At 58.4% G+C, this 24,511-nt stretch overlaps 1 protein-coding gene across 1 annotated transcript; it reads right to left on the bottom strand.

Moving 5' to 3' along the window:
* Positions 1-3,893: 3,893 nt before the first annotated feature.
* On the bottom strand, positions 3,894-21,536 carry Rab8a (RAB8A, member RAS oncogene family). Its single transcript, XM_027932258.2, has 8 exons — positions 21,376-21,536; positions 16,673-16,733; positions 14,713-14,773; positions 11,389-11,466; positions 9,931-10,020; positions 9,009-9,074; positions 7,997-8,047; positions 3,894-5,239 (listed from the first exon to the last, which is right to left on the bottom strand). The coding sequence occupies exons 1-8, from the start codon at positions 21,497-21,499 to the stop codon at positions 5,147-5,149; spliced, it is 624 nt and encodes a 207-aa protein (XP_027788059.2). The 5' UTR covers positions 21,500-21,536; the 3' UTR covers positions 3,894-5,146.
* Positions 21,537-24,511: the final 2,975 nt, after the last annotated feature.

A 24,511-nucleotide genomic window follows, 5' to 3' on the forward strand; every position in this document is an offset into this window, starting at 1 on the left:
TGGGAGAACTGTATGGTGTGAGGACATCTCAATACAGCTGTTCCTCAAAGAAAATTCAAGATGTGAGTTCTCAAGGGGACACTAGCAACGGAGCCACCCCCAGGCCTGCCCCATCATCTCAGTCCCTGGGAATAAGGAAAATCGACTCCTAAAAAGAAAAGAAAAAACCCTCTGTGCTGGGAGCAGTGGCGCACGCCTGTCATCTCAGCAGCTCGGGAGGCTGAGACAGGAGGATGGCGAGTTCAAAGCCAGACTCGGCAACTTAGCGAGACCCTGTCTCAAAATAAAATATAAAAAGGGCTAAGGATGTGGCTCTGTGGTAAAGCACCCCTGGGTTCCATCTCTAGTACAGGAGGAGGAGGAGGAGGGAGGAGGAGGAGGAGGAGGGAGGAGGAGGAGGAGGAGGAGGAGGGAGGAGGAGGAGGAGGAGGAGGAGGGAGGAGGAGGAGGAGAAGGAGGAGGAGGAGGAGGAGGAGAAGGAGGAGGAGGAGGAGGAGGGAGGAGGAGGAGGAGGAGGAGGGAGGAGGAGGAGAAGGAGTAGGAGGAGTAGGAGGGAGGAGGAGGAGGAAGGAGGAGGAGGAGGAGGAAGGAGGAGGAGGAGGGAGGAGGAGGAGGAAAAGAAAAGTAGAACTCTGAAAGAGAGAAATCTATTGTCAATCTAGTGACGTGCTGCATGAGTGGTCAGGTTAAGGGAGGACTGAGGGAGTCAAGGAATCCCATGACCTCACTGGGGGGGCGGGAATTTGAAGCTGTGGGGGCAAACACAGAAGGTCCCTGACTCAAATGGTTCCAGTTTACCTTTACGTGAAGGGTGACGCCGACGACCCTCTGCTCTTCCCGTTCAGCATAGTATTCAATGAAGCGCTAGCGCGGTCCAGCCGCAGTGTGGACCAGGCTCTGTGTTAGACGCTTGGCCACCCACCGTAGGCTAAGGCAGGGTTCTGAGCACGCTCAAGGTGGGCGAGGCTGGGCCGGGTGTTGGGTAGGGTGGCCGATTCTATGAATTTGCAATTTAGGATATTTTCCCAGGCTGGGTAGTGCAGGCCTGTAATCGCAGCTACTTGGGAGGCTGAGGCAGGAGGATGGCAAGTTTGAGGTCAGCCTGGGCAACTTAGTGAGGCCCTGTCTCAAAAAAGAAAGAAAGAAAAAGGGCCAGGAGTGTGGCTCAGTGGTGGACGCCCTTCCCGGCTTTGCCCTCCAGGGCTGGGGGAACCACCCCAAACCTCAAGGTCGTTCCAGTTTACATCAGGTTTGTGGACGCAGCCCCCTGTTAGGCCCAGTGACAGCCAACAACAGCCAACAGAAGCTACTCCGCTGCTGGTTCCCTTGTTAGGTGGGAAGGGAAGAGGTTCTGCCTGGGGCACAGACGGCGATGGCACAGCTCAGTGTCTGGTGTCCTGTGCGCCTGTCCCTGTCTGGGACCTCCCTGGCTGTCCACAGCCATCCTGAGGCGGGAACCGTGGTCACCCACATTTCAGAGATGGGGGCGCCGAGGCTGAGCCCGGGTCTGGGCTGCGCTGGGATCTGAGCCCAGGCCACCCGATTTCCCCGGCCTCTAGAGGGCTCAGCAGGAAGGGCCGTCCAGCCCGTGCTGGGGACGCAGGGACAATAGCCACTCTTTCTCCAGAATTCTGTGATTCTGTCTCCGGCGTCCCTGGGGGCAGGGATTTGAGTTTAGAGAGAGGGTCTGGAGCCCTCCCAACGGAGTGCTTGGGGACTCAGGGATGGGGACCTGCGGGACACCGATGGCCACTACGCAGGGACCACCATGCAGACCGCCAATCTGGCCAGGCGGGGAGCGTGTGGCCGGGCTCCCACCTTGAGTTTGTACTGCCTTTCCCTTGGTGGGATTCGGGGCACCCAGAGAGGGGGACACTGGACGAGGGCTCAGGTGGCGGCTCAGCCCGAGCTGGCTGCGGGGGAGCTGGTTGCTCTGCACAGGCCGTGACACCAGCTCCTCCCTGCTCAGCCCTGGAGGCCGCGTGAGCCTTCATTAATTGAATGGGTGCAGACCACACAAGTCAAAGGTCCCCATTCTTGTGCTCAAGGCAAAGGCGTGATGAAGGGGGACAGACTTAGCAAGCGACTTCCTACAGCCAGGACACAGGATGAGAGGAGAGAGTCGAGTTAGACCAGCGGGCTGTGCAATATCAGGGCACCACCAGCCTAGGGTGAGGCAAGTGCCAAGGCCCCGGGGCAGCGACTACCAGGGGAGACTACAGTCATGAGAGGAGTGAGGATCCTGTCCCTGAATGCCAGCGGGGACTGGGGAGGCTTTTAAACAAGAGGCAGAGGGAGTCCACGTGATCAGCCCCAATGGGAGCCTGGGCACCGAGTCTACCAAGCTTCTGTGATGAGCATGTTGCACACGTGTTGTCGGTCACACATGTGTGACTCCACGGTGGGGAGATTCTGGAAGCTTCTGCCTGGTTTTCCCTGCACATATCTTTGATTTGCTGATGTTGTTCTTTAGCCCTTGGCTGTGAGCCGCCTACACCTTGAGCACAGGCCATGGTTCGGATGTGATCTGTCCCCAGAGTTCGTGTTTGGAAACTTGTCCTCAGTGTGACACTGTTACAGGAGGGGCGTAGAGGGAGACAACTGACCGTCAACGGGGCCGTGCCCTCCAAAGGGACTATAAGACCCTAGCTGCTGTCTGGCTTCCTGTCTTGCCGTGTGACATCTTTCTCCAGCAAACATTGCTGCCTGTGACACCATCTGCCAGGGGCTGGACCAATGGGTGGCCTGACCTTGGACTTTCAGCCTCTCACAGGGTGAGCTGCAGAAACCTCTTTTTTAGTAAAGCAGGCTGCCTTGGGGGCTTCGTTACAGTAATGAAATACACTAATGCCATACACCAGATGTTGAGCACTGGTGAGCAAGCATAGGCGGGACCTTGGGGACCCTCAAAAGGGCAGAAGGCCCTGGAATCTGGTTTAGAGGACAGGCTCTGGAAGGGGCCACCAGGGGATGTGGGAGGGAAATGGTGGTTGAGTGAACAAGCCGAGCAGTGCAGAGCCAAGGTGAGGAGGCTCACGGGAGGAGGGAGCTCGGGTGGGGAGGGTCTGAAGCCAGTGTTCAACCTGGCCATGTCACCAGGGATCAGGACAAGAGTCTTGGGGGCCGGTGGGAAGGCTGTGGCGTGCACACAGTGGAACTGTAGGTGGGGAGTCAGGGCCAGGGCCAGGGCCAGAGGCATGGGGGGGGCGGTCATTGACAACGGTGTCACCTCCCTGGAAGTCTGAGTTGGGAGCTCCCCCCCCCCCCCCCGCTCCCCCAACCTGGGCGCTGTTTGTTATTTTTTCCTTCAGTTTTTTTGAGATGGGGTCTTGCTGTTTCCCCTCTGGTCTTGAACTCCAGGGCTCCTTCAGTCCTCCTCCCTCAGCCTCCCAAGGAGGGCAGACCCCAGGCCCCAGACATCACGTTACACCCAGCTCCAAAATCTTTTTAAAAATCGCTTTCTGCAGGGGCAGGATGCAGCCCAGGGTGCGCTCGCTGGCCAGCTCTACCCGCCCAGGTACTTCTCTTATTTGAATGCAACTGGAAACCAGTCAAAAAGGTTGGAGCCAGAGAGTCCCGGGACTGGAATTCCAGGGGGGGCTGCAGCTTGGTGGCAGAGGGTGCTTGGTGTGGGCGGGGCCTGGGTCCCAGCCCAGTGCCAGATACACGCACAGGAACTCTGGGTGGGGAAGATGCAGGCGACAGGGGGCGGAAGCAGGAGGAGACCCAAGGATGGAGGGGAAAACAGATAAGAAAATACACGAGCCTCGGAGAGGGATGGAAACGTGACCCAGGAGCCGGCGGGGCCAGGTGGGGAGAGGGCTCAGGACATCCTGGGCCCACCGCCACGCTGGCCGCCCGGCCTCTGGGCAGCCCGTGAACATGAAGCCCGGGAATTTTAGAATGAGCTTTAATTGGTCTGTTTTCCTTAAGTGCATTTATAATATAAACAGAGCATGTTAGAGACCCCAGGGGAGAGCAGACATTGCTGGTATGTTCATTTAATTCAAAAAAGGAGAAGGTGACGTCAATGACTTGGACTGACAGCGGCGGGGGCGGGGCGGGAGGAGAGTCAAAGAAAAGGTGGGGGTGGGGCGACCTCCGCCTGGATATGTGGTCCCAAATCGCAGTCTCTCCGGAGGACAAAGCTATCAAAACAGAACCGAATAATGACAGTAAAAAGCCGACCCAGGCTGCCGTGCGGCCAGCCTGTCCCTGGAATGCCTGTGCCCCGGCCATGCCAGGGCCCCTGTGTGGACAGTGCTGCCGGGCCCCTGGCCACCTCTGGCCAGGGTGCTGCACATGCTTCCCGTCACCTGGGTCTGCCCCTGGAAATCAAAGACGGAATCACTTCATGGCACTACAAATCTGGAAAAATAAAAAAATCTCAGCTAGAAAGAATGTCCGATTTGGAGATGGCGACAGGACAGGGTGGGGGCCGTTTGGTACCGCTGAGGGGGGAGCCCCGGCCACGAGGCCCGGGAGGGGCTGATGCTGGGCACAGCATCCCCCCTGCTCCATTGGGGTGCTCAGAGGCCGGCTGGGCCACAGACCAAGACCTGGCTGCGGTCGGAGCGCCCGTCCTCCTCCCTCCTGGTGCTCCGCGCAGGGCGTCTTGGATTTGTGCTTCCCTTTGGTTTAACAGTGAAAGAGACGGGAGGGAAATGGTTTTTGTCACTTGTCCAAAACTGAGAGCAGGCTGATGTGGGCGGCAGACCTGTCGGGTGAATGCGCCCGGCCCTGGCCATTGGTCACTTGCTCGGTGCAGAGCGGACGTGCCTGGCACCACCGGCGGCGGGACAGGCTTTCTGTGGGGCGCTGCGGTGACACCAGGATCAGAGGCCCCGAGACGGGGTCTGCCCTGCGGCGGCTGCTGGTCACCGGGACCCCATCTTTCTCTCTGGTATGACAGACAGGTGGGCCGTCCTGGTGGGCGTTAGAGGAAAATAGCAAATTCTTCTTCCATCTCCAAAGTTGAAAAAGATCAGACAGTTACTAAAATAAACAATTTCTCAATTATGTTCTGGTGGCCGAGGGCCCGGTGGCCGCGGCGGGCGAGGTGTTGGAGCGGGAGGGCCCCGCGAGCCAGGCTCGCTGGGGACAGGCACAGTCAGCTGGGCCGGGCGCGCCCAGGTAAGGCGGCTCCTCACACCAACGCGCAGCGGAAGAAGCTGCTCCTCTTCTGCTGGTCGGGGGTGATCTTGACGCCTTGGCTGCTGCCCTGGGGGCTGTTGCCTTCCTGAGGTCACAAGGGGTTGTCTCCAGTTACTCCTGAGCACCGCACTGCCTGGCCACCCGCCCACCCGACGACTGACTGTCCACCGCTCCTGCCGCCACCGGCCCCGCCCCGCCCACACCTGCTCATCCCCCCCACCTCACACAGCCCCCCCGCCAGCCCGCCCTCCTGCTCCCACCCCCACTCCCTCCCCACCGCCCAACGGGGTCAGTCCATGATGTCCATCCACCAGCCCCGACAAACCACTCACCCTTCCACCCCTCCACCCGCTTCCAATCAGCAGCCAGTTCTCTCCTATGTGCCAGCTGGTCCCTCGCAGTCCGCACCCCAGCTCCCCTCGCCGTCCCCCTCCCCCGGCCCCTCCCACCTGGCGCTCCTCCCTCCCTTCCTCTTCCTGGTCCCCTGCCCCTCTTCCCTCCTCTCCCCCACTCTGTACCTAGCACCAATCTGGGAGGCAGTGGAAGTGCAGAGCGACTGTCCCGGGGGATTTGGAGGCTGGGTTCAGGGTGCCCCGCCCTGTGCCGGGCTGCCCTCCCGGCTGTCCGCTGACCTGCCTTCCACCTGCTGCCAGGGGCGGAAAAGCTGGACGCTGACCTTCTCAAGCCCCTGTCCCCAGAGCACCCGACACCCGTCGCCTGACATTCTGAGCCCAGTCACCTGGCCCACCAGCCCCAGGAACTCCTCAAACCCTGTTTTCCCCACCTCCCCGTTTGGGAGCCCCCCACCCTCTCCACCAACTCCTCCCTCTCAGCTCTCAGGCAAAACCTGCCTCCCCCCCAACCCAGCTGGGGTGCGCTGGGTGTGTGTCTGGGCACCCCGCATTGGCAGAGAGGGCGGAGGCCCTGCACAGGGAGCGCTCGCTGTGGGGGGGACAGAGACCTTGGGGAGACACAGAGTGAGGTTCCCACGGGGGGGGGGGGATGGGAATATGCATTTGGCCTCGTCTAACCAGGGACTTTCTGAAGGGGGGGCTGGGTGGGGGCAACAAAGAGTGGCTCCTGCAGAAGTCCCCACCCAGCGCCACACACTGACAACGCTGTGTGCGGGAACCTGTCGCAGCAGTACCCAGAGGGAGCAAAGTGCAGATGCACACAGCCATGGAGATGCCGTCAGGGCCACATCAGGGCCACCAAAGGCAAACAGGGAAGACAGAGGCAGCACACAGCTGCATCTCAAAACACACCACCAGCAGGAGGGGCGGGACTCAGCTCCTGACCCAAGTTCAGAGAAAGAAGCCAGGTGTGGTGACGCTCGCCTGCAATCCCAGCGGCTTGGGAGGCTGAGGCAGGAGGATCAAGCCAGCCCTAGCAACTCAGGGAGACCCTGTCTCTCAATAAAATACAGAAAGGGCTGGGGAGGGGCTCAGCAGTCGATGTCCCGGAGTTTAATGGCTGGTACCATAAAAAGAAGAAAAAGGAAGAGCGAGGGCCAGGCCCGCACCACACCCCCCTCCACGCACTGGGGCACTGGCCGGCTCTCCAGGTACCAACAGACTGTGCTCGAAGCACCAGGCTCCATGGGCAAAAGGGGTGAGAGGGGTTGGGAAGGTGTGAACTTTGACCTTTACACTGAAGAAAAGAGGAATGGCGAGGAAATCCTGCCGCTGTGGGCAGCGCGCCATCCCCGGGCTGCTCTGACCAGGCCTCGCCTTCGCCCCAGCTCCCGGGACAGCGCGGCTGCTGCAGACCAGAGGGCACCGCGCAGGCCTGTTCCTGAGCACCCCGTGTGGCCAGGCTGCACCCAGAGGCTGCTCCCCGCTCTCTGCTCAGACAGCACACGGACTCAGTCAAGAGAGGGCAGTGCTGGAACTAAGGCCCCTGTCCCCGAGGGAGAGGGAGCGTTCTTTCTCAGGACAGCCTCGCTCACGCTGAGTGCTGTGGGCCACGAAATTGCAGAGAACAGAAGCAGGGGACACACAGAGGCCCCGAGAACCTGACACCCACTGAAGGTCACAGAGCTGTCACATGTGCAGAGCTTGGGGCTGCGAGAGGCTGTCACCCTGTTGCCTGCTGAGACGGCGAGCCAGCGCCTGTGGGACAGCACGGAGTGCTGCTGGTGGACCCCTGCCCAGCCCCGCCCCAGGGCCTGGGGGACGCTCTTTCCATGCATATGATGTCATCTGTGAGACCCTTGTGCCACATCTGGGTGTGCCCCCCAGCACTCACGTGCTGGGAACTCAAACCCCCAAGTGCTCGTGGTATTTGGAACTGGGGCCTTGGGAGGTGATTCAGCCAGATGAGGACAGGGGGGCCTCCAGGATGGCATGAGTTGGGCTTCAAAAGAGGAGGCAGCGACTCCGAGCGGGCACGCCTGCCGTCTCACCACGTCATGCCCTCTGCCACCTGATGATCTAGTCAGAAGGGCCAGCAACCAGCACCAGACTCTCGGGCTTCCCAGCCTCCAGAACCCTGAGCTCTCAATCTTAATCTTTATAACCCTTATTCTTTATAAGTCATCTAGTTTCAAGCATTTTGTCATAGCAACAGAAAACAGGCTAAGACCCCTTCTCAGGAGGGATGGAGGAGCTGTGTCCCTGCTAGCCCAGGGCTGGGTGGGCAGAGCCTCGTCAGTCTGGGTGGGCAAAGCCGGCACTGATGTTCCAACTGTCCTTGCAAACCCCTCCTCCTCTCCTGGCTAGGTGCTGCTGGCTCTGGCTGGGCCTTAGAAGCAGGGCCTCGCCTGGAAGGCTACAGGCCGCTGTGCCGAGGGTGGCCAGATCCAGTGAGGCCCGGGCAGGGAGCCAGCAAGGCACATACTCACCAATTTTTTGTCCATTTTTGCTTTGATGTCTCTGGCGAGGGTGAAAAATGCCTGTGGAAAGACAAAGTTGTCAGTGCCCCTCACATGACAGGTCCCCAAGTCCCAGGTCACTTGCATGAAGTGGGTGTGACGGGCCAGTAAACAGCGTCCCATGTGTGGGTTTCCCTTCTGGCCCCAGCTCTGCCTACCCACCGGGACCGTCCAACGTCACATCTACTTTTACTGTAGACACAGGACTTCTGCCTGAAGGCCCCAGCTGGCCCTTCTCCGTCACCTCTGAACGTCCTCCCAGTCCCCATCTGCTCTTCTGACAAACAGCCCCCACACCCCACACTCCCTGACCTCGGAGGGCCCCGTGGGGGGCTGCACTAGTTCGGGCCCTCGAGGGCTTTGGCGGGAGAGGCCAGACCTGGGCACAGGCCCCGTGACGTGGGAAGGTCTGCCGTGGAGGGGGTTTGGTGAGGGGTGGGGCAGGCTTCCTCGTGTGGGCCAGGACCCCGGGGAGGCCTGGGAAGGGGGAGATGGGGTTCAGGGAGAGGACGCACCAAAGGCTGAGAGCGCGGCCCAGGTGGCTGTGGGTGGAGGTGGTGGGTCAGGGCCAGGGAGGGAGGGGCCTGGCCTTTGCCCTTGTCACTGTAGGGAGTCTGGGGCAGTGTGCTGTGGAGGTCCCTCTGGGAGCTGTCCCTAGGGTGGGGAGTGGAGAGGGTGATGGGCCGGGCTCCGTCAGGCCTCCCTACTCTGTCTTGCCTTCAGCCGGTGGGACTCTGGGCCTGCTCCCCAGGTGCCCGAGAGCCAGTGAGAGGACACGAGCTGGCTGCCCGGCGGGGCCTGTGCCCTCATGGCAGCCAGGGACTTCCACAGGCTGCTGGCCCTGCACGCTGAGGAGAGCGACGCAGGGAGAGCCCCCAGGAAGAGCCCCCGAGGACAGGTGGCACTCTGCAGCCGGGGCCAGTCCCTCCAGCAGCACCCCCTCAGCCCGCAGGGGCCAGTCCCAACAGGGCCCCAGACTCACGTTCTCCACGTTGATGTTGGCCTTGGCGCTGGTCTCCATGAACTTGATTCCATAGTCAAGGGCCAGCTGTGAGGGAGACAGTGTGCCCACGTCAGCCCGACCCGGGGTGTGCCAGGCCCTGGGTGGGCAGTGCCGAGAGGTCCGGGCCGCAGGCTCGCCCTGTGCTAGTGGACTGAGGAGGCAGTGGGGGACCCCCGAGCTCTAGAGGGGAGCGGGCCACAGCACCCCTCAGTGGTGCTATGGATGCAGCCGAGACCGGGAGGGCGGACAGGGGCCTGGGCGAAGCCACAGCCCTACCCCGCGCTCTTTGTGGCCTTGGCAGCTGACAGGTCGGGATGAGTTCCCATGTGGCGCTGGACGGGGGCATGCAAAGCACCCCAGGAGGCCGAGCCTCCCTGTGTGGCCTCACCAGGAGGCCCGGCTGGTGCGCTCTTCCTGACATCCGGCCGAGGCATGTGCCCCGCTGGACGACCAACTCCCACTGGAGCCCCTCAAGCAAACCGGGATGGCAGGTCACTTTGTGCTCATAAAAACCATGAAGGGGACAGCCAGGCATGGTGGCACATGAGGCTGAGGCAGGAGGACAGCCAAGTTGGAGGCTAGCCTGGTAAAGCTTGCGAGACCCTGTCTCACGAGTTCAATGGTAGAGCAGCCCTAGACTCAGTCCCCAGCATGACAGACACACACACACACACACACACACACACACACACACACACACGGAGGGCCGTAGCTGGGTGTGGTCAGTGGCAGAGCCCTGCCCAGCATGCACAAGGCCTGGGCTTCACCCAGCACCATAAAAAACAAGGATCGTGAAGGGTCCCCCCAAAGCCCCGACTCTACGTTGGTGAGCCCTCAGGGCGGCCCTCTGTGGCAAGAGGACCCTCTGCCCCTCGGCGCCCAGGTGGGCCATCATACTCACCTTCTCTCCCCGTTCCCTGGACACCTGTCTCTTGTCGTTCACATCACACTTGTTCCCAAGTATCATCTTCTCCACGTCTGCAGAGGCGTGCTGCAGGGAGGGGACAGGGGTCAGACTGGATTGTGGGCAGGTGCCTTGGCCTGCATGCGGCCCGTTCCTCAAAATCAGAGTGCTGAAGACAGGTCCACGGGCACATTCTGGTGCAGACGACAAGCTGAGGCTCAGAGAGGCTGAGCAGCAGGCCTCTCGTCGCCCAGCCAGTGCCAGGGTGGCAGCTTCTGACTGATCCCAGGGCTGCAGCTGCCACTCAGGAGCACACTAAGACCCTCCTGGTTGCTGAGAACAGCTTCACTTTGGGCTGTGTCAATCAGACCCGGGGTCTGGCGGGAGGCGGGGGGCTGAGGCGTGCCCACCTTTTCCTCCTCCACGGGACACCCTGGCTGCTGTCTCTGACCCTGCTCTCTCCTTCTCTGGGCTCTAGAAATGGGCCATGCTGAGGTCACTGAAGCTCCCCACTGTCCCTAGCCCTGGGTACCTCCCCTTCCCCAGGGATGCCTCGCTCCTGGGCGCTCTTTCACAAACCCTTGCTTAGGCCCTGAAGGGTGCCCTCATGGGGTCCACCGCAGGGTCAGCCTTTCCCACTCTGTCCCCACCTTCGGGGCTCTGTACTTCTAGCTCTCTCTGGGGACACCAGGAGGCGCCTTCTCTTCACCAGCTCCATTCTGAGTGTGACCGTTGTGCTGCTCCCTGCCCTAACTTCCTGTTCACCTGCTGCCCACAGCCAGACCCAGAGGGCGGCCACATCAGCGTGGCCGCCTCCCCTCCCACCAAGATGCCCTCCCAGCCCGGGCGCCGGCTCCAGCAGGCGAGGCTCCCGGGTGCTGCGCCAGGCGGTGCGACTGCTCAGGAAGCGCCTGCTCCTGGCTGGCCCAGGGCTCCGGGACCCCGGGAGGACAGTGACCCCCGCTTCTGCTGTGGCCTCTGGACAGGTGGAGTTCTCTGCTGGGGTCTCAGGCCCAAAGCCCTGGCGGGTCAGTCCTCAGGGCACCACTCCCAGGGAGTCGAGGTGGGGCTGCCCGCCCTCCTCCGCCCTGTCCCTCCATGGTTCAGGGTCCCCTTTCACAGCCAGCTGCTGCCTGAACACAGGTGGCCTGCACCCGCTCACGCCCTGCTCTACCGTAGCTCAAAGTGCAACGTGACATGCCATCTTACCACACCCTCCAACACAAGGGTCACACTGGTTCTAGAACCTTCTCTCTGAAAAGCACCGAATCCTGATGGTGACCCAGAGCCCAGACGGCTTGACTCGTGACTGAGACTGGTCACACCCGACTGCCCAGCCCGAGCTCCCAGGCTGGTGTGTGGTCTCTGGGGTCCACCGCAGGGTCAGCCTGGCTCCCACTCTGTCCCCACCTTCGGGGCTCTGAACTTCTAGCTCTCTCTGGGCCTTGTGCTCACCTCCTCAATGTTCCGAATCCAGTTCCGGATGTTGTCAAAGGACTTCTCGTTGGTGATGTCGTAGACCAGCATGATACCCTGAGCAGGGGGGACAGGGACAGAGGCTCTCAACAAGCTGCAGGCCCTCTACACAAAGAGCCCCAGCAGGGTGGGGGCCACGTATGCCTTTGTGGTGGTGACAATGTGACATGCTCCCTACCAGCACAGAGAGCAGTGGCCCTCAGCTCAGGCTCAGGGGCAGGAAGCCAGCCCCTCTCTCCATCTCTGGGCCCCTTCTTTCCAAAGGTCTCTAGCACCGGCTGCCCTGTTCTCCCAGGCCAGCCTTGGCCACCAAGGTGACCTTTCTGCCCCCAGGCCAAACCCTGCCACACCTTGCTCACAAGTCTTGCTGGCTCCAGTCAGCAGGCCAAGCTTGGGCCACGTGCCCAACAGCCGAGCGCCCCCGGCCTTCACCCTGCGAGCCCTGCTCCAAGGGCCCTGCAGCCCGCCCTGCTCTCCTCAGGCCGACCCTCCGCTGCTACTGGCCTCCTCCCCACCCCACTCACCCTCCCTAGATCGCCTCCAAGGCTCAGCTGGGGCCTGTCTGGGGCCAATGGCAGTGGCATGGCAGTGGGTCTTGCTACAGCCACCTGTGCCCTGGCAGCGTCCCCTCTGCAGCGGGAAATCTGAGGTGGACTGTGCTCTAAGCCCGTCTAGTTTCATCGGAGGAAATGAATGCAGAACTGGGGTCCCCCAGGGAAGCCTGACGCTGATGCCCGGGTGCCCTCTGTGAACCCTCAGAGCAGAGGCCAGCGTCAAACACTGGGCTGAGTGGCACTGCGGCCCTTCTGTTCCCTAGCCAATGCGCAGAGGCAGCTGGGAGCCAGGCCCCGGGTCCTGAGTGCGGAGTGGCCCCTCCACTGCTGTCTGCTACAGGGGACCGAGGCTCCGGGAGGGGCACCTCTTGGCTTCCATCCCAGCGGGGGTCAGCTCTGACAGAGGTGATGACCCTGCTCCTGTTAGACCCCCCCTTCTCAGCACCAAAATAAAGCACGGGGCCCTTCACCAGACCTCATGCTGCCCTGGGTGTCACCTGTGGAAGGCCAGCCTGCAAGGCCAGCACAGTCCCCTTTTGGGGCTGAGCACCGGGCTCTGGGGCAAATGGCCAGCTCATGCCCCGGCCTGGCTCACTCCCTTACTCCAAGCTACTTGCTCCCCGGGATGAGCCCTGTGTCTGGGGCACCTCAGGGGGCACTGACCTCTGGTGCTGGCCAGCCCCAGGCAGCAGCTGTGTCAGACAGAGCCTCTGCCCTGTCACTGCCAACCCCAAGACGCAGTGAGGGCTGAGGCTCCTCAAAGGTGCCACCCGGGACCCTCATTCAGGAGTCTCTAGGGGACACTTAACAAAGACTGCTACCGGCAGGCTGGGGAGGTGAGGGAGGCCGTGATGCTGGTCGTGCCCCAGCCCACAGCCAGGGCAGGAGACCGTGCACACGCTCTGCCCTCAGGGGCGAGACCCCGAGAAGCACAAAGCCCTCTTTGCCATTATCCAAGGACCGTCTCCTAGGAGGCCCAGGATTCCTGCTGCCACCAATAAATTGGCGCCACTGTCCAAGACTCTAAGTTCCTGGATATTTACTCATCGTGTGGGGAGGAAGGGGATCATCTGGGGACAAAACACTGGGCTGTCACCTGTCCCAGGTTTTCTTGGAAACTCCCTTCAGTGAGTATTTCCGGTTCCCACACAAGGAACACCCGTCTGTCTGGAGGCTTCGGATGGGACACCAGATATCCAGGGCTTGCCAAACCTGGGGTTTCTAGGGCCACGCTGAAGCACAGGCAGTGCTGCTGCAGGGGTGGTGACTTTCTCTGCTGTCACTGGCCATACTCGGCTCAGGGCACCTGAAATGTGCTGGTTTGGAGGGGCTGGGTCTCAACTTCCACTGATTGACGGTGGCTAGCGCCTGCTGTGGCATGGCAGTGGGTCTTGCTACTGCCCAGGCCGGGAGGGCTGAGAGCCTGCGGCGCCTCCTGCTGGCTGAGCACATGGGCCCCGGCCCGCCCCCTGTGTGACCAGCCCCGGCTCCTGGTTATCAAGCAGGGATAGCGATGCCACCTGCGCGCGGAGGATCCTGGCCAGGCTGCAGGGAGGTCACTCAAGCCAACACATGGCGCCACTGTCTGAAGCACGGGAGGGCTCAGGGGACCACGCGGACTGGCTATTTTGGCCCAGAGAGGAAAAGAACCTACCTGAGCCCGCACAGCCCTCTCCAGGGGGCAGAAGGTCCCTGGGACCCCAGTGGCCCCGCTCCACCACCCTCCACCAGGGCACAGCAAGGTGAGGGGAAAATAAGCGATTAATTTTAATGAACAGCACTAAGGTTGCGAGCCTCCGATTGAGTTTCCGTTGTTTCAGACTCTTGAGTGGGACGCTCTAAATACTTAATGCCTTCATTCATCGCTACGCACGCACGCACGCACGCACGCCTCCCTGCGCTCCTCCTGCAGTCCCACGGTTCCCAGGCACTGAGCATGCGCGGTGTGTGAGGCGGGGCACTGCCCTCACCCAGCCTCTGGTCTAGTGGGGGAATCAGGAACCTATGCACCCAAATGTTGGGGTGCACATGGAGGGGGTGCTGGGAATGAAGGGACGGTCACTCATCCTCACAGCAGCCGGAGGCACACTCCTGCTCCCTGTTCCATTTTCCAAGTGAGGAAACTGAGCTCAGAGGGTGGCCCCGATCCTAGGCAGGACCAGGGGGTCCGCTTCCTACTCCCACTGGGCCCTGGCCCTGCCTTGTCCACTCCTCCCGTGAGCAGACCTGGCAGGCAGCACCGGCTCTTCCCCTCCCCTCTGGCTTGAGCAGGCCCCGAGCGGGCGCTGGTGAATGAGGGAAGGTGAACAGCCTTCCTGCAGCAGGCCTGGGCGACGGGTGAAGCACCAGTCATTAGCCCCAAACAAGTCAGCGCCTGGAAGGTCTTCAAGTTTTGGTAGCGAATTCCACAGGGGCTGATGTGGGCCATGTGACCCCTCTAGGTGTTGGGGCACGCCAGCTCTTAATTTCAGTGACCTCACCTGGAAGAACCGGCTTCCAGGGCGTCTAGGTCTTCCTTGAATGACGCCTTCACTTTATGTAAACCCTGCATTGTCTCTGAAGCCAGAGGGGATGCGGGCACGAGAGGGGAGGGGGCGGGAGGGGCGCACTGTCTCTTCCTGAAACTAACACAAGACCCACCCGCCACCTAAGGAACCAGACACAGGCTGCACAGAACCACCAGGCTTTGGCGTGGGTGGCGCACGGATGCTCACTTGACTTCAGAAAAGACAAAAGGAAAAATCCATACCATGGCTCCCCGGTAGTAGGCCGTGGTGATGGTCCGGAACCGTTCCTGGCCGGCTGTGTCCCTGACATGAGAAGGAGGATCAGGCACATTAGGGATAACACAGGCAAGACTGTCCCCAACAGAGAGCAGCAAGCATTTACTGAGGACACGGCTCCCCCCGGGGCCTCTGCTCTCCCTGGGACCACAGAAAAGGGACTCTGGTTTGAGAAGTTGAGGACCTCGGGCGTCTTCCAGCTGGGGATATGGCAGGGCCAGCCAGGATCTCTTTCTTGGCCCCTGTCCCCTCTCTTCTGTGCTGCTGCTTCCAGCGAACTCTGCCTGGGGTTTCTACGTCACAGAAGAGCCAGACTGAACACTAGTGACTGACACCCAGGGCCACAACCCCAGCCCTGGCCGCTGGGAGAGCTGGAGCCTGGGGAGCACAGCTGCAGCTCGTCCACTTGGTGTGGGGGGCGGGGGGCCCTCCTCACTTCTGTGTGATGGGGAGTGTCTCCATGGTCCAGGGAGGGGACGCCTGGGCCAGAGGCAGCCACGCCCAGCCCTGCTCTTGGCAAGGAGGATGGTGTTTGGTTTAAAGGTCGCCTAACTGATGGGTGGCAGGGCCCAGACAGTAAGCAGCAGCCTGGGACGACTTCTGTCCCCGGCCCGTTCCTCCTGCGGAGGCCCCACGTGTCCGGCCTGTAGAAACTGCTCACTCCGTGCTGGGTTCACTTTCTACCTTTTGTGGTGTTTCTGGGGTGCTGGGGTGGAACCAGGGCCACACCCAGACCCCCCAGCTGCACCCTGGCCCCAAAGCTACCAGTGCTTTCTTTAAGTGCGAGGGCGACGGTGGGCTGGCTAGGGCAGTCACTTTACTCCGGGCCTCTCAGAAGCGTCCTAAGTCACTCGGTCATCAAGGTTGCTAAGAGCAGAAGCAGGAGGAGAGGAGGAAGGGAAAGCGTGACTTCTGCTTGCTGCTACAGTGTCACTCGGACTTGGGCACAAGGCTGCAGTGGGGCCACCGTGTTGGAGTTTATAGAGGACCTTTTTTTTATGGCTGGTAACTTACAAGGTGGCCAGAGACTGAATGGCTACCAAGCTGTGCGGGTTGACAAGGAGTGACACCTCATCCAGTTTGGGGGTCTGAAATCAGATTAAGGGTCGAGCATCGCTGGAGTGGAGGACACCCTCGAGGCTCTGAGCTCACTCAAGACAGAGTCAGGGAGGGCGGCGTCAGGGCCCATCTCAGGACCCCACCAGGACGACCCGCTGCCGCCCAAAGGTGCCTGACTGGCGTGGGGGTGACCCACTCGGCAGCGTGACTCCTCCCTGCGTGTGGTGTGGGTGCGGGGCTGCCCTCTACCCGACCACCTGGACCCGGCCGCCCAGCTGCACAGAGTCAGTGCCATGGTGGGGACTTGGCAGCTCACAACTTCCCCAATTTATCGTGGCAAGGGAAGTCGCCCTGGGGTCTGAGGACAGGTCCCACCATTGGGCCTGGCCTCCTCTGAAGGCTTAATTCCAGTTTGGGGGTTTCGGGTCAGCACGCCAGAAGGGAGGCCCGGGAGAGAAAAGAGGAAGTGATATCAGACCTTGACCCCCAGTGAGCTGACGGCTCAAAAGGAAACTCCGGGCCAGGCGACCTGCTGTCCTCGCAGCCTCACCACCTCACCACGCCCGGCACAGAGGGCTCTCCCAGCCCAAGGGCGGGCTGCCTGGACCTGGGCCTGGGCTGGCCGGTCCTGGAGTACTGGAGCGCTAGGCTAACGGACACGGGAGTTCTGCCCCACAGGCGCAGACACGAGGCCCAGCAACCAGCAGAACCCAGCTCCTGGGCCGGTGTGAGCTCCAGGGGCTCTGAAAGCGAAGTCAGGGCTGGATGTGGAGAGGGCAGGGGTCACGGGGACGGCACCTGGGTGGGCACCAGGGGCTCTGGCCTGAGCGTGGCTGAGTGGAGGGCCCGACCAGCGACGACTCTCACCATATCTGCAGTTTGATCCTCTTGCCATCGAGCTCTATGGTCCTGATTTTAAAGTCAATTCCTGAAAGAAAAAAAGCAAAGGGATGTCATTGCCAGCCCCTTCCTAGCTGCGTGGGAGACAGATGCGGCCACCGAGCAGGTCACAGCTTTGACAATGTGTGGAGCGCCTGCCTGGGGCTGCGCCTGGGGGACCTCAGAATCCACATCTAGTCTGGAAGCATCTGGAAAGGCTTTTCCATCTCCAGAAGGAACCTAGGGTTTGGGGGCTGCTGGGAGCTCCCGGGAAGGAGGTCAGGGCAGGGCTAAGGGCAGACCCTCAGGCCCAGGTCTCTCAAGCCCTCGCTGAACACGCCCCTGCCCAGGGCAGCCTCCCTCAGCTGGCCTCCAAGGGCCCTCCCCACTGCCCGGCACACCAGAGCTCCTGCGGCCGACCTTTCTCTGCAGGTGGCCTATGCCCTGCCTGCCTATCCAAACCTGCTCAAAGGTCACCAAGAAGCCTTCCTGACCCTACTCTCCTCCCTTCCCACCTGCTACTTTTAATTCCCTTTGCCCAGGCTAACCCCAAGCTCTCCAGGCTGCCAGGGCTCCCCCTTGGGCCCTCTCCAGCCTTCAAAAATACAACTATGTCAAAAGCTAACCTCTGCTCCAGACTTTCCAGTGTGGCCATAAACCAGATGTGGAATATTATTCAGCCTTGAAAAGGACAAAGCACTGCCACAGGCTACCATGTGGACAAAACTCAGAAACACAATGCTGAGTAACAGAAGTCAAATGTGAAAGGACACAGACTATGATTCCATCAATGTGAAATGTCCAGAAGAGGCCAATCCATACAGACCAGGAGTATACTCATGATTGCCAGTGGAGGAGAACGGGAAGATTAAGAAGGCTGGCTTAAGAGTCCAGGGGCTTCTTTATGGAGCAATGAAAATGTTCTAAAACTGATTGCTGAATGGATGCCCCATTGTGAACGTACTAAAAGCCACCAAATCACACATTCCAATGGGCAAATGTAGCATGAGTTCTCCCTCAAAAGAGTTGTTTAAAGAATATCAACCCAGGGCTGGAGATGCAGCTTGGTGGCTTACCCAAGTAAGCCAAGAGTCCTTACCCAGCACACACGAGGCCCTGGGTTCGACGCCCAGCACCACAACAAGAACAACCAACGCAAATTATCAAACCACATGCACACCTTCCAGAGGCTGTCCTCCTCCCCAGTCAAACTGAAAACAGTTGCCCAGGCGTTTCAAGGGCCTGCCTGACCGGGTCACCTCGTGGTACCCACTGGTCAAGACCCTCTTTCTGGCAACACTGACCCGGTGGCTCTTTCTGAAACACCCCCAGCCTGTGCCTGTCCCTGGGCTTTCCCATCGCTCTTCCCTCTCTGGAACGCTGTCTCCCTCCACAGCCTCTGGGTCCCATGTGCTCAGGTCAAGGTTCAAGTGGCCTCAGGGGAGCCTTCCAGCCCACCATCACCTCCTCTCCCCTGGCCTGCCCACTCCCCTTCACCAACTTATACCAACATTGGATCCGGTCGTCCTTCAGTATCCGACCAGGACTGGTTGCACAACCCCCTGAAGATACCAAAATCTGAGGATGCTCCCGCCCCTTCTTTAAGATGCAGCGTTTCACTGGATCCCTCCACATCCTCCGAGACTCGAAATCGAAACTCGAAATGGTCCCTAGGTGACTTCTAACACCGGATACAAGGCAAATGTTTTGTAAACAGTTGTTACATTGTCTTGTTAAGGAAGAATGACAAGAAAAGTTTTGTACATGTTCAGTACTGATGCAACTTAAAGAAAATCCAATTCACGGTGGAATCCACGGATCAGACCCTGCGCATACTGAAAGTCAAATGCTCAGGGGAGCCCTGGGTAAAACCTGCCCACGTGAATGGTCTCTCTGGAGAGAAGAGCCAGACCCAACCTTTGTCTCTCGGTCTGTTCTCAACTCTGCTGGAGAAGACGGGAGGCCTAGGTCTGGCCTGACCTCTTAGAACCCATGCTGGGGACATTAACTTGGTCCCTGCCAGCCTCCGAGTTGTCCTGGGGACCCATGGGAATACAAGTCTGCACCTGCATTTCACCCACTAGAACATAAGCCCCCTGAGGGCAAGGCTTGATGCGTCTTCCTGCTGTTACCTCCAGTGACTGAACACGGCAGGGCTGGCATGCAGATGTGCCAGACCTCAGTCCCCAGACACCTCGACTTCAGGCCTCACTACATTTATGCTTCCCTTGGATTCACCTGAGTCCTTTCTGTGGCCCCAGCATCAAGGCTGACATCAGGTACTGCTTAAAGGTGGCCGAATGAAAAATTAGAAGCAGCCGGGTCAGTGTGGTGCTGTATGGCTTAGGAAGCACTTTCTGAATGTCATCCTTCTTGATGAAGCAATGAATGGCCCCTGAGGAGCTGCGCTGGTGAGAAACAATTCCAGAGAGCCACAGGGCCAAGTTCATACCACAAGTGATCAATGGAGCTGAGGAGAATGGACTCTGGCAAAATCATAACAAGGGCAGAAATGAATAGCTCCTCAATCCCTGATCTATAAAGAAAACCCAGAGCTGAACTCAGTGCCAACAGACAGCTGCCTCCGTGGATTCAGCGTATTCAGGGCAAGCAGTCCAGGGTCCTCAAATCCAAAAACACTCCCCGCCTCTTGTCACAGATGCTCAGAGATATACAAAATCAAGAAGCACTGTTCACCAGCCAAGCCCATCACTTTGTCTATGCTCCTCCTGGGTTTTATTAACACTCCAAATTTAATTAGGAAGTATAAACTTTATGAGGCCTAAGAATTATGAGGCCATAACTTCAAGGTCATGGCAAATTAAACTTTCCTAGAAGACAGGGGGCCCATAGAAAAGCTAAGCTACAAATGTAGTGTGAAGAACACTAGAGGAAGGAGGGAACGTGAGTTCAAGTGCTACCTCCATTTCCCTAAGTGACCTTGACCAAGTCACATCTTCATCTGCAAATGAGAAGGCCAGCCTTCTTGGAGCTCAGAAGTGCTAGAGAGGATCCTGGTTAAGAATTAAAAACCCAGCAAAACAACCCGAGTTGATCTCAACAGTGCTTGCACTGAGCAGGAAGTACCTGAGGCTGAGTACCTGAGCTATGGGATGAGAGTGAGCCACTGTCTTGACAGGAGTCAACACCACTTCCTGGCCGTTTGGGACTCAAGGGCTACCAAAGTTTGACCTTGAACGAGAGAGGGGGAGAGAGTTCAGAAACACCTGTGTCTCAAGGTGATGCTGTAGGAGCCGCTCTGCTTGCCCTGGACGGCCTCTGGCAATGGTAATAAGCCTTTATTCATGGTGTACTTCTGAGCCTCAGCCACCCAGGACACTGGCCAAGGCAGATGGTATCTGGATATTGGGCATGATTTCCAATCCAATCCCTTCTGCATGTAATTGTTTTACAAAGTGCAGGTCCTGGAGCAGGGCAAGGATGGAGTCAGCACATCACGGTGGGATTCGGGGAGATAAAATGACTTGGTTGACGTTACACAGGGGTAAAGCAAAGCTCATCCCCTAGGTTTCTAGTATGGGACAAAATTTCTGGGCTTGGTGACCATCTCTCCACTTCCTCCCTCCTGAGCAGGAGGAGGTAACTCCCAGGCCACTCTGATCCAGAATGGTCAAACCCTTTCACTGTGAGCAATGACTGTTTTTGTGGCAAGGAGAAAAGTCAGCTCCACCTCTGTGGACGACAGAACTGAGATGCGACAAGCCAATTCTGTTCAACCACAATGCGGGCTGGCCCTGCAGGAAAAGCTGTACTGCAAAGCGACAACTGGAATCCTGGGCCCTGTGATAGGGAAGTCAAGGTTTTCTGTGGCAGTGGCTGATTTCAGTTTCTCACCAAGGCTTTACCTTGCATCTCCTTGGGGATGACGGGTCCCAGGGCAGGCAGCTGTCACTTGTCATTGCTGTCACCATTTCCTCTAGAAGAAAGTCACTCTTGGGAGTTGGGAGGAGAAATGGCTCAACTCCTGAATATTCCAGAGTAAAGAGTGGGCTCCCCTGCTCTTTATGGATTGGAGTCCTAGCTCCAAGGTGGATAAGCTATGCCTGTTGTGGGGGTGCATGGTGGCATCATTCTGGGGTGGCTAAGCCTCAAGTTTCAGGGTCTGATCCACCCAACTTCGAATCTTATTCTTGCTACTATAACCTTCGGTGAGTCCCAAGCTCTCCCTGAGCCTCCAAATTCTCATTTGTAAGATGAGCTTATACACAGTACCTAACATAGGATACCGAAGAGTGTGATAATGCACAGAAAGAGCCCAGCTCAAAGAAAATGCTCAATAAGGTCAGGTGTCACTATCCCTTTTCCATGCCAACTCCCCATGTCTCAGTTTCCACCTCTGTAAGAAGGACCCCCAAAGAACCGTTTAGAGGGCTGCTTCGAGGACAGAAAGAGATGACAGGCGTGATGACCCCAGCTCAGGACATAAACTTCCTAACAGGCTGGGGATCAGAGCCTCTGTGTCCCCATCTGCACAATGGGCATTAGTCCCACCACCAGGACTCGGGAAACCCAGAATGGAGGTGGAGAGGGCTGCTCTTCTCCCATCAGACCCCCTCGACCCTTTCGGAGCCCAGGACCCGTCCAGCCGGGTCGACCCCTCTGCCCCAGCAGCTCCGGGGCACGCCAGGCCCAGGCCTCCAGTGCCCCCGACCGCCCCCCGGCCCCGCTACCTATGGTGGAGATGAAAGTGGAGTTGAAGGCGTCCTCGGAGAAGCGGAACAGGACACAGGTCTTCCCCACCCCCGAGTCCCCGATCAGCAGCAGCTTGAACAGGTAATCGTAGGTCTTCGCCATATTACACTCTCTCCCGGACGGGAAGTGCGGACAGCGCCTCGCCACTGGCCGCTGGCCACGTCCATCAGTGCCGAACCCGCCCCCCATTGGCTCCCGGCCCGCCGCGCGTCACCGCGGCCGACGCCCGCCCCAGAGCCCCGCCCTTCGCGGGGGGACCCGGGGCAGGGGCGAACTGGGTCCGGAGCCGGAAGCAGCCCGAGTGCGCCGCCCATTGGCCCGCTCTTGGAACAGGGCTGGCTGCGATTGGCCAACGGTGAAGAGTCAGGGGCTTCAAATGGGACCAGAGAGGGGGCCTGGCATCCCGAGTCCCCGCCTTGTTCTCCCCAATCTGAGCGGCTCCGCCCCGCCTCCCGAAGGGAGGGGGAGAGCGGGGCGCGCCTCCAACGGCTCCGCGCGCCTGCAGCTCGGGGGCGGGGCCTGGTGCATGTGCGCACGCGCACTGGGAAGACCGTTGGTCTCCAGCAGAGGGCGCAAGCGCGTGGAGGGAGCGCTAAGGCCCGACCCAAGGCGCGCAGCCGCAGTAGGTGTCGAGGCTAGCGCGGGAAGGATGGGTGATGGTGCTGGCACGGTCAACTGCAGGTTTATGTGCCAGCCCCGGGAGGGCGCAGGTTGTACTCGTAAAGCAGCCCCTTGAGACGTGCCCCCTGATCGTGGTGCTGTCCAGTGGGCCTACCTAGAAGACCTCCGCGGGCTGCGCCCTGGGGCGCGCTGGGACTCGCAGGATCCGCCCTCCGACCTAATTAGGCCGACCCGGCCCACCCGGCCTCCAGGGCCTCCCCCGAGCCTCCTCTGGCCCGCGCCGGTCCAGCCCGCAGGCACGCCTGGCGGTCTCGCACCTGCTGGGGCAGTCAGGACAGTGACAATTCTAGGTAGCATTTAGGAGTGTTGGTTCTGCACACTTGTAAAAGCAAAAAAATACCGAATCCCCACACCAGCCCAGCCAGGTAGGTATTACTTTCTAGTTTTATGGTGAGAAAAAACTGAGGCCAAAGGAGGTTAAGTGACTTTCCCAGGCTCCGAAGTGGGAAATTGGATTTGAACTCAGATCGTCACACTTCACAGGCCAGTTTGGTCCCCAGGGCTTCCTTCTTGTCACACGTGTCCCAGTCTCTTGTGGATCACTCTGGGACCCACTTAAGGGTATGCTAACAGCTGGCCATAGCCTGTCCTCCTGACCCCTTCAGCTCATCTACCTAGGTTGGGGGAAAAGTTCCAACCTGAGCCATTGACCACTTTTGGGCCTCCGTCTCCGTGATGTTACTCTTGTTCACCTTCTCTGGATATTTTTTCTTGGTGCTCTCCCCATGTTGCCGGCTTCTACCACTCCCCCTTCTCTGGACACTGCTCATCACAGCCCACTACAGCCTTTTGGTGGAGGGGGGGGGGATTTCTGTTTATTCTCTAGGTGTTGTTCTTCATGGGTCTGTTTTTACTCACCTTCTGGGTGATCTCATTTGCTCCCGTGGCTTTTAATATCTCCATGCCAACAGCTTTGTTGGTGATCCATAGCCAGCCAACCCATGTTTATAGCAATCCCTCCATATTTAACTGCTTTCTGGTACATCTGCCTTTGGATTTGTTAAAGGTACTTCAAATGCAGTTATGTCCACCACTGAACTCATCTGTCCAGACTAGCTTGGCCTAAGTGAAACCTCAGTCATCTTTGACATCTTTCTTTGATCTCTCACATCAAGGTTCTTAGGAAGGTTCTGAACAGCGTTTGAATCTTGCTCTCCCATTTCCACTGTCACAGGTCATCACATTTCGCCACTGGCCTCACTGGCCACTCCTCTAACCTAGATACACCCTGCAGTGTGCTCATTTTAAAACACTTATCTAATATCCATCTGTTATCTCTCAGCTGGGTAAAAAAAAAAAAAAAATCTTCACCCTAGTGTATGCCGCCCTTCACAGGTCCTCAACTCGCCTTGTATTCCACCCACACTTGATGGCGCTGGGAACTCCCCAAGAGCTGGGCCACGTCAGTTAAGGAACACTGGACCCTTAAATGTTGAGGTGCAAAGATGATTAAAACAGGATCCTGAGGTTAAATTACAACCCAACAGGGTGGGGAGGGAGAAAAGAGGTACTTAAAGGAGGAACTTCCATATAGTATCGGTGGGTGGGGGGGGGGGCTTAGAGCAGAGAAGTATACTGTATTCAACCTCCCCCACACCTGCCATCTACATTACATTTACATTTTAAAGGCTTTCATTTCTCTTTGATTCCTTACCCCCCCTCCCCAAGCCAAGATCTTGAGTAAACTAAGAGAGCAATTCAGGTAGTGAAACAGTAGTGACTTGACACTCTCTTCTCTAAATTCCCTGCCATCCACTTGGCTAAAGTTTAAATAACTTTCTTCTGATTACTTCTTCCCTCTTATTTCATGGCAGGCACTACTGTGGATTATTGATTTTCCCAACTTGATTTCCCTCGTATCTGCTCCCCCGAGTCCTTCCTGATAATGCATGCAGAGTGGAATTCCCTAGTTTTGTTCTGATCTGCTTACTTCAGTCTTCAGTGCTTCTCCACTCCTAACCATACTAAGTTCAAGTTCTCATCAGTGTGGACCCAGCCTACCTTCCAACTGTACGTGTGCTTCGCTTTAATTGTGAAGCATACAGAAACCTTATTCAGGCAGATCTTGTACTTGTCTAACTCAGGCAGTAGAAACCACCTTCCATGTTCTCACATCTATTAAAATCCTACTTATTCTTCATAACCTGGCTTAGGCAGGACTGAGGATCACAGGACAGGAGCTTCTGAGTAACTGAGGCTAAGCACACACTCTGCAATACGGAGATCACAATCTATCATGAAGTCATGGTATAACGCAAAAGTTCTTGGCACATAAATTACCTTCTCTTTCTACCCAATTTACATTTGTTAAACCAAAATGCTGCATGTCCCCACCCATTTTGAAATTCACACAAATTGTCATTTATGTAAAAATTTATTTGACCAAAATGTAGAAAAAGTGATACTATTACATATGATACAGTCGCAAGAATC

Source organism: Marmota flaviventris, chromosome 1, assembly GCF_047511675.1.
Source record: "Marmota flaviventris isolate mMarFla1 chromosome 1, mMarFla1.hap1, whole genome shotgun sequence".
Taxonomy (NCBI): Eukaryota; Metazoa; Chordata; class Mammalia; order Rodentia; family Sciuridae; genus Marmota; species Marmota flaviventris.

Bases quoted from the DNA above. Each gene is read 5' to 3' on its own strand.
- Rab8a (XM_027932258.2), bottom strand. From the start codon at position 21,499: ATGGCGAAGACCTACGATTACCTGTTCAAGCTGCTGCTGATCGGGGAC. The intron at 9,075-9,930 runs GTGAGTATGATG...TCTCCCTCACAG, and splicing joins CCAGGGAACGGGGAGAGAAG to CTGGCCCTTGACTATGGAAT. The intron at 5,240-7,996 runs GTGAGTATGTGC...TTGTGACCTCAG, and splicing joins CAAAAATGGACAAAAAATTG to GAAGGCAACAGCCCCCAGGG.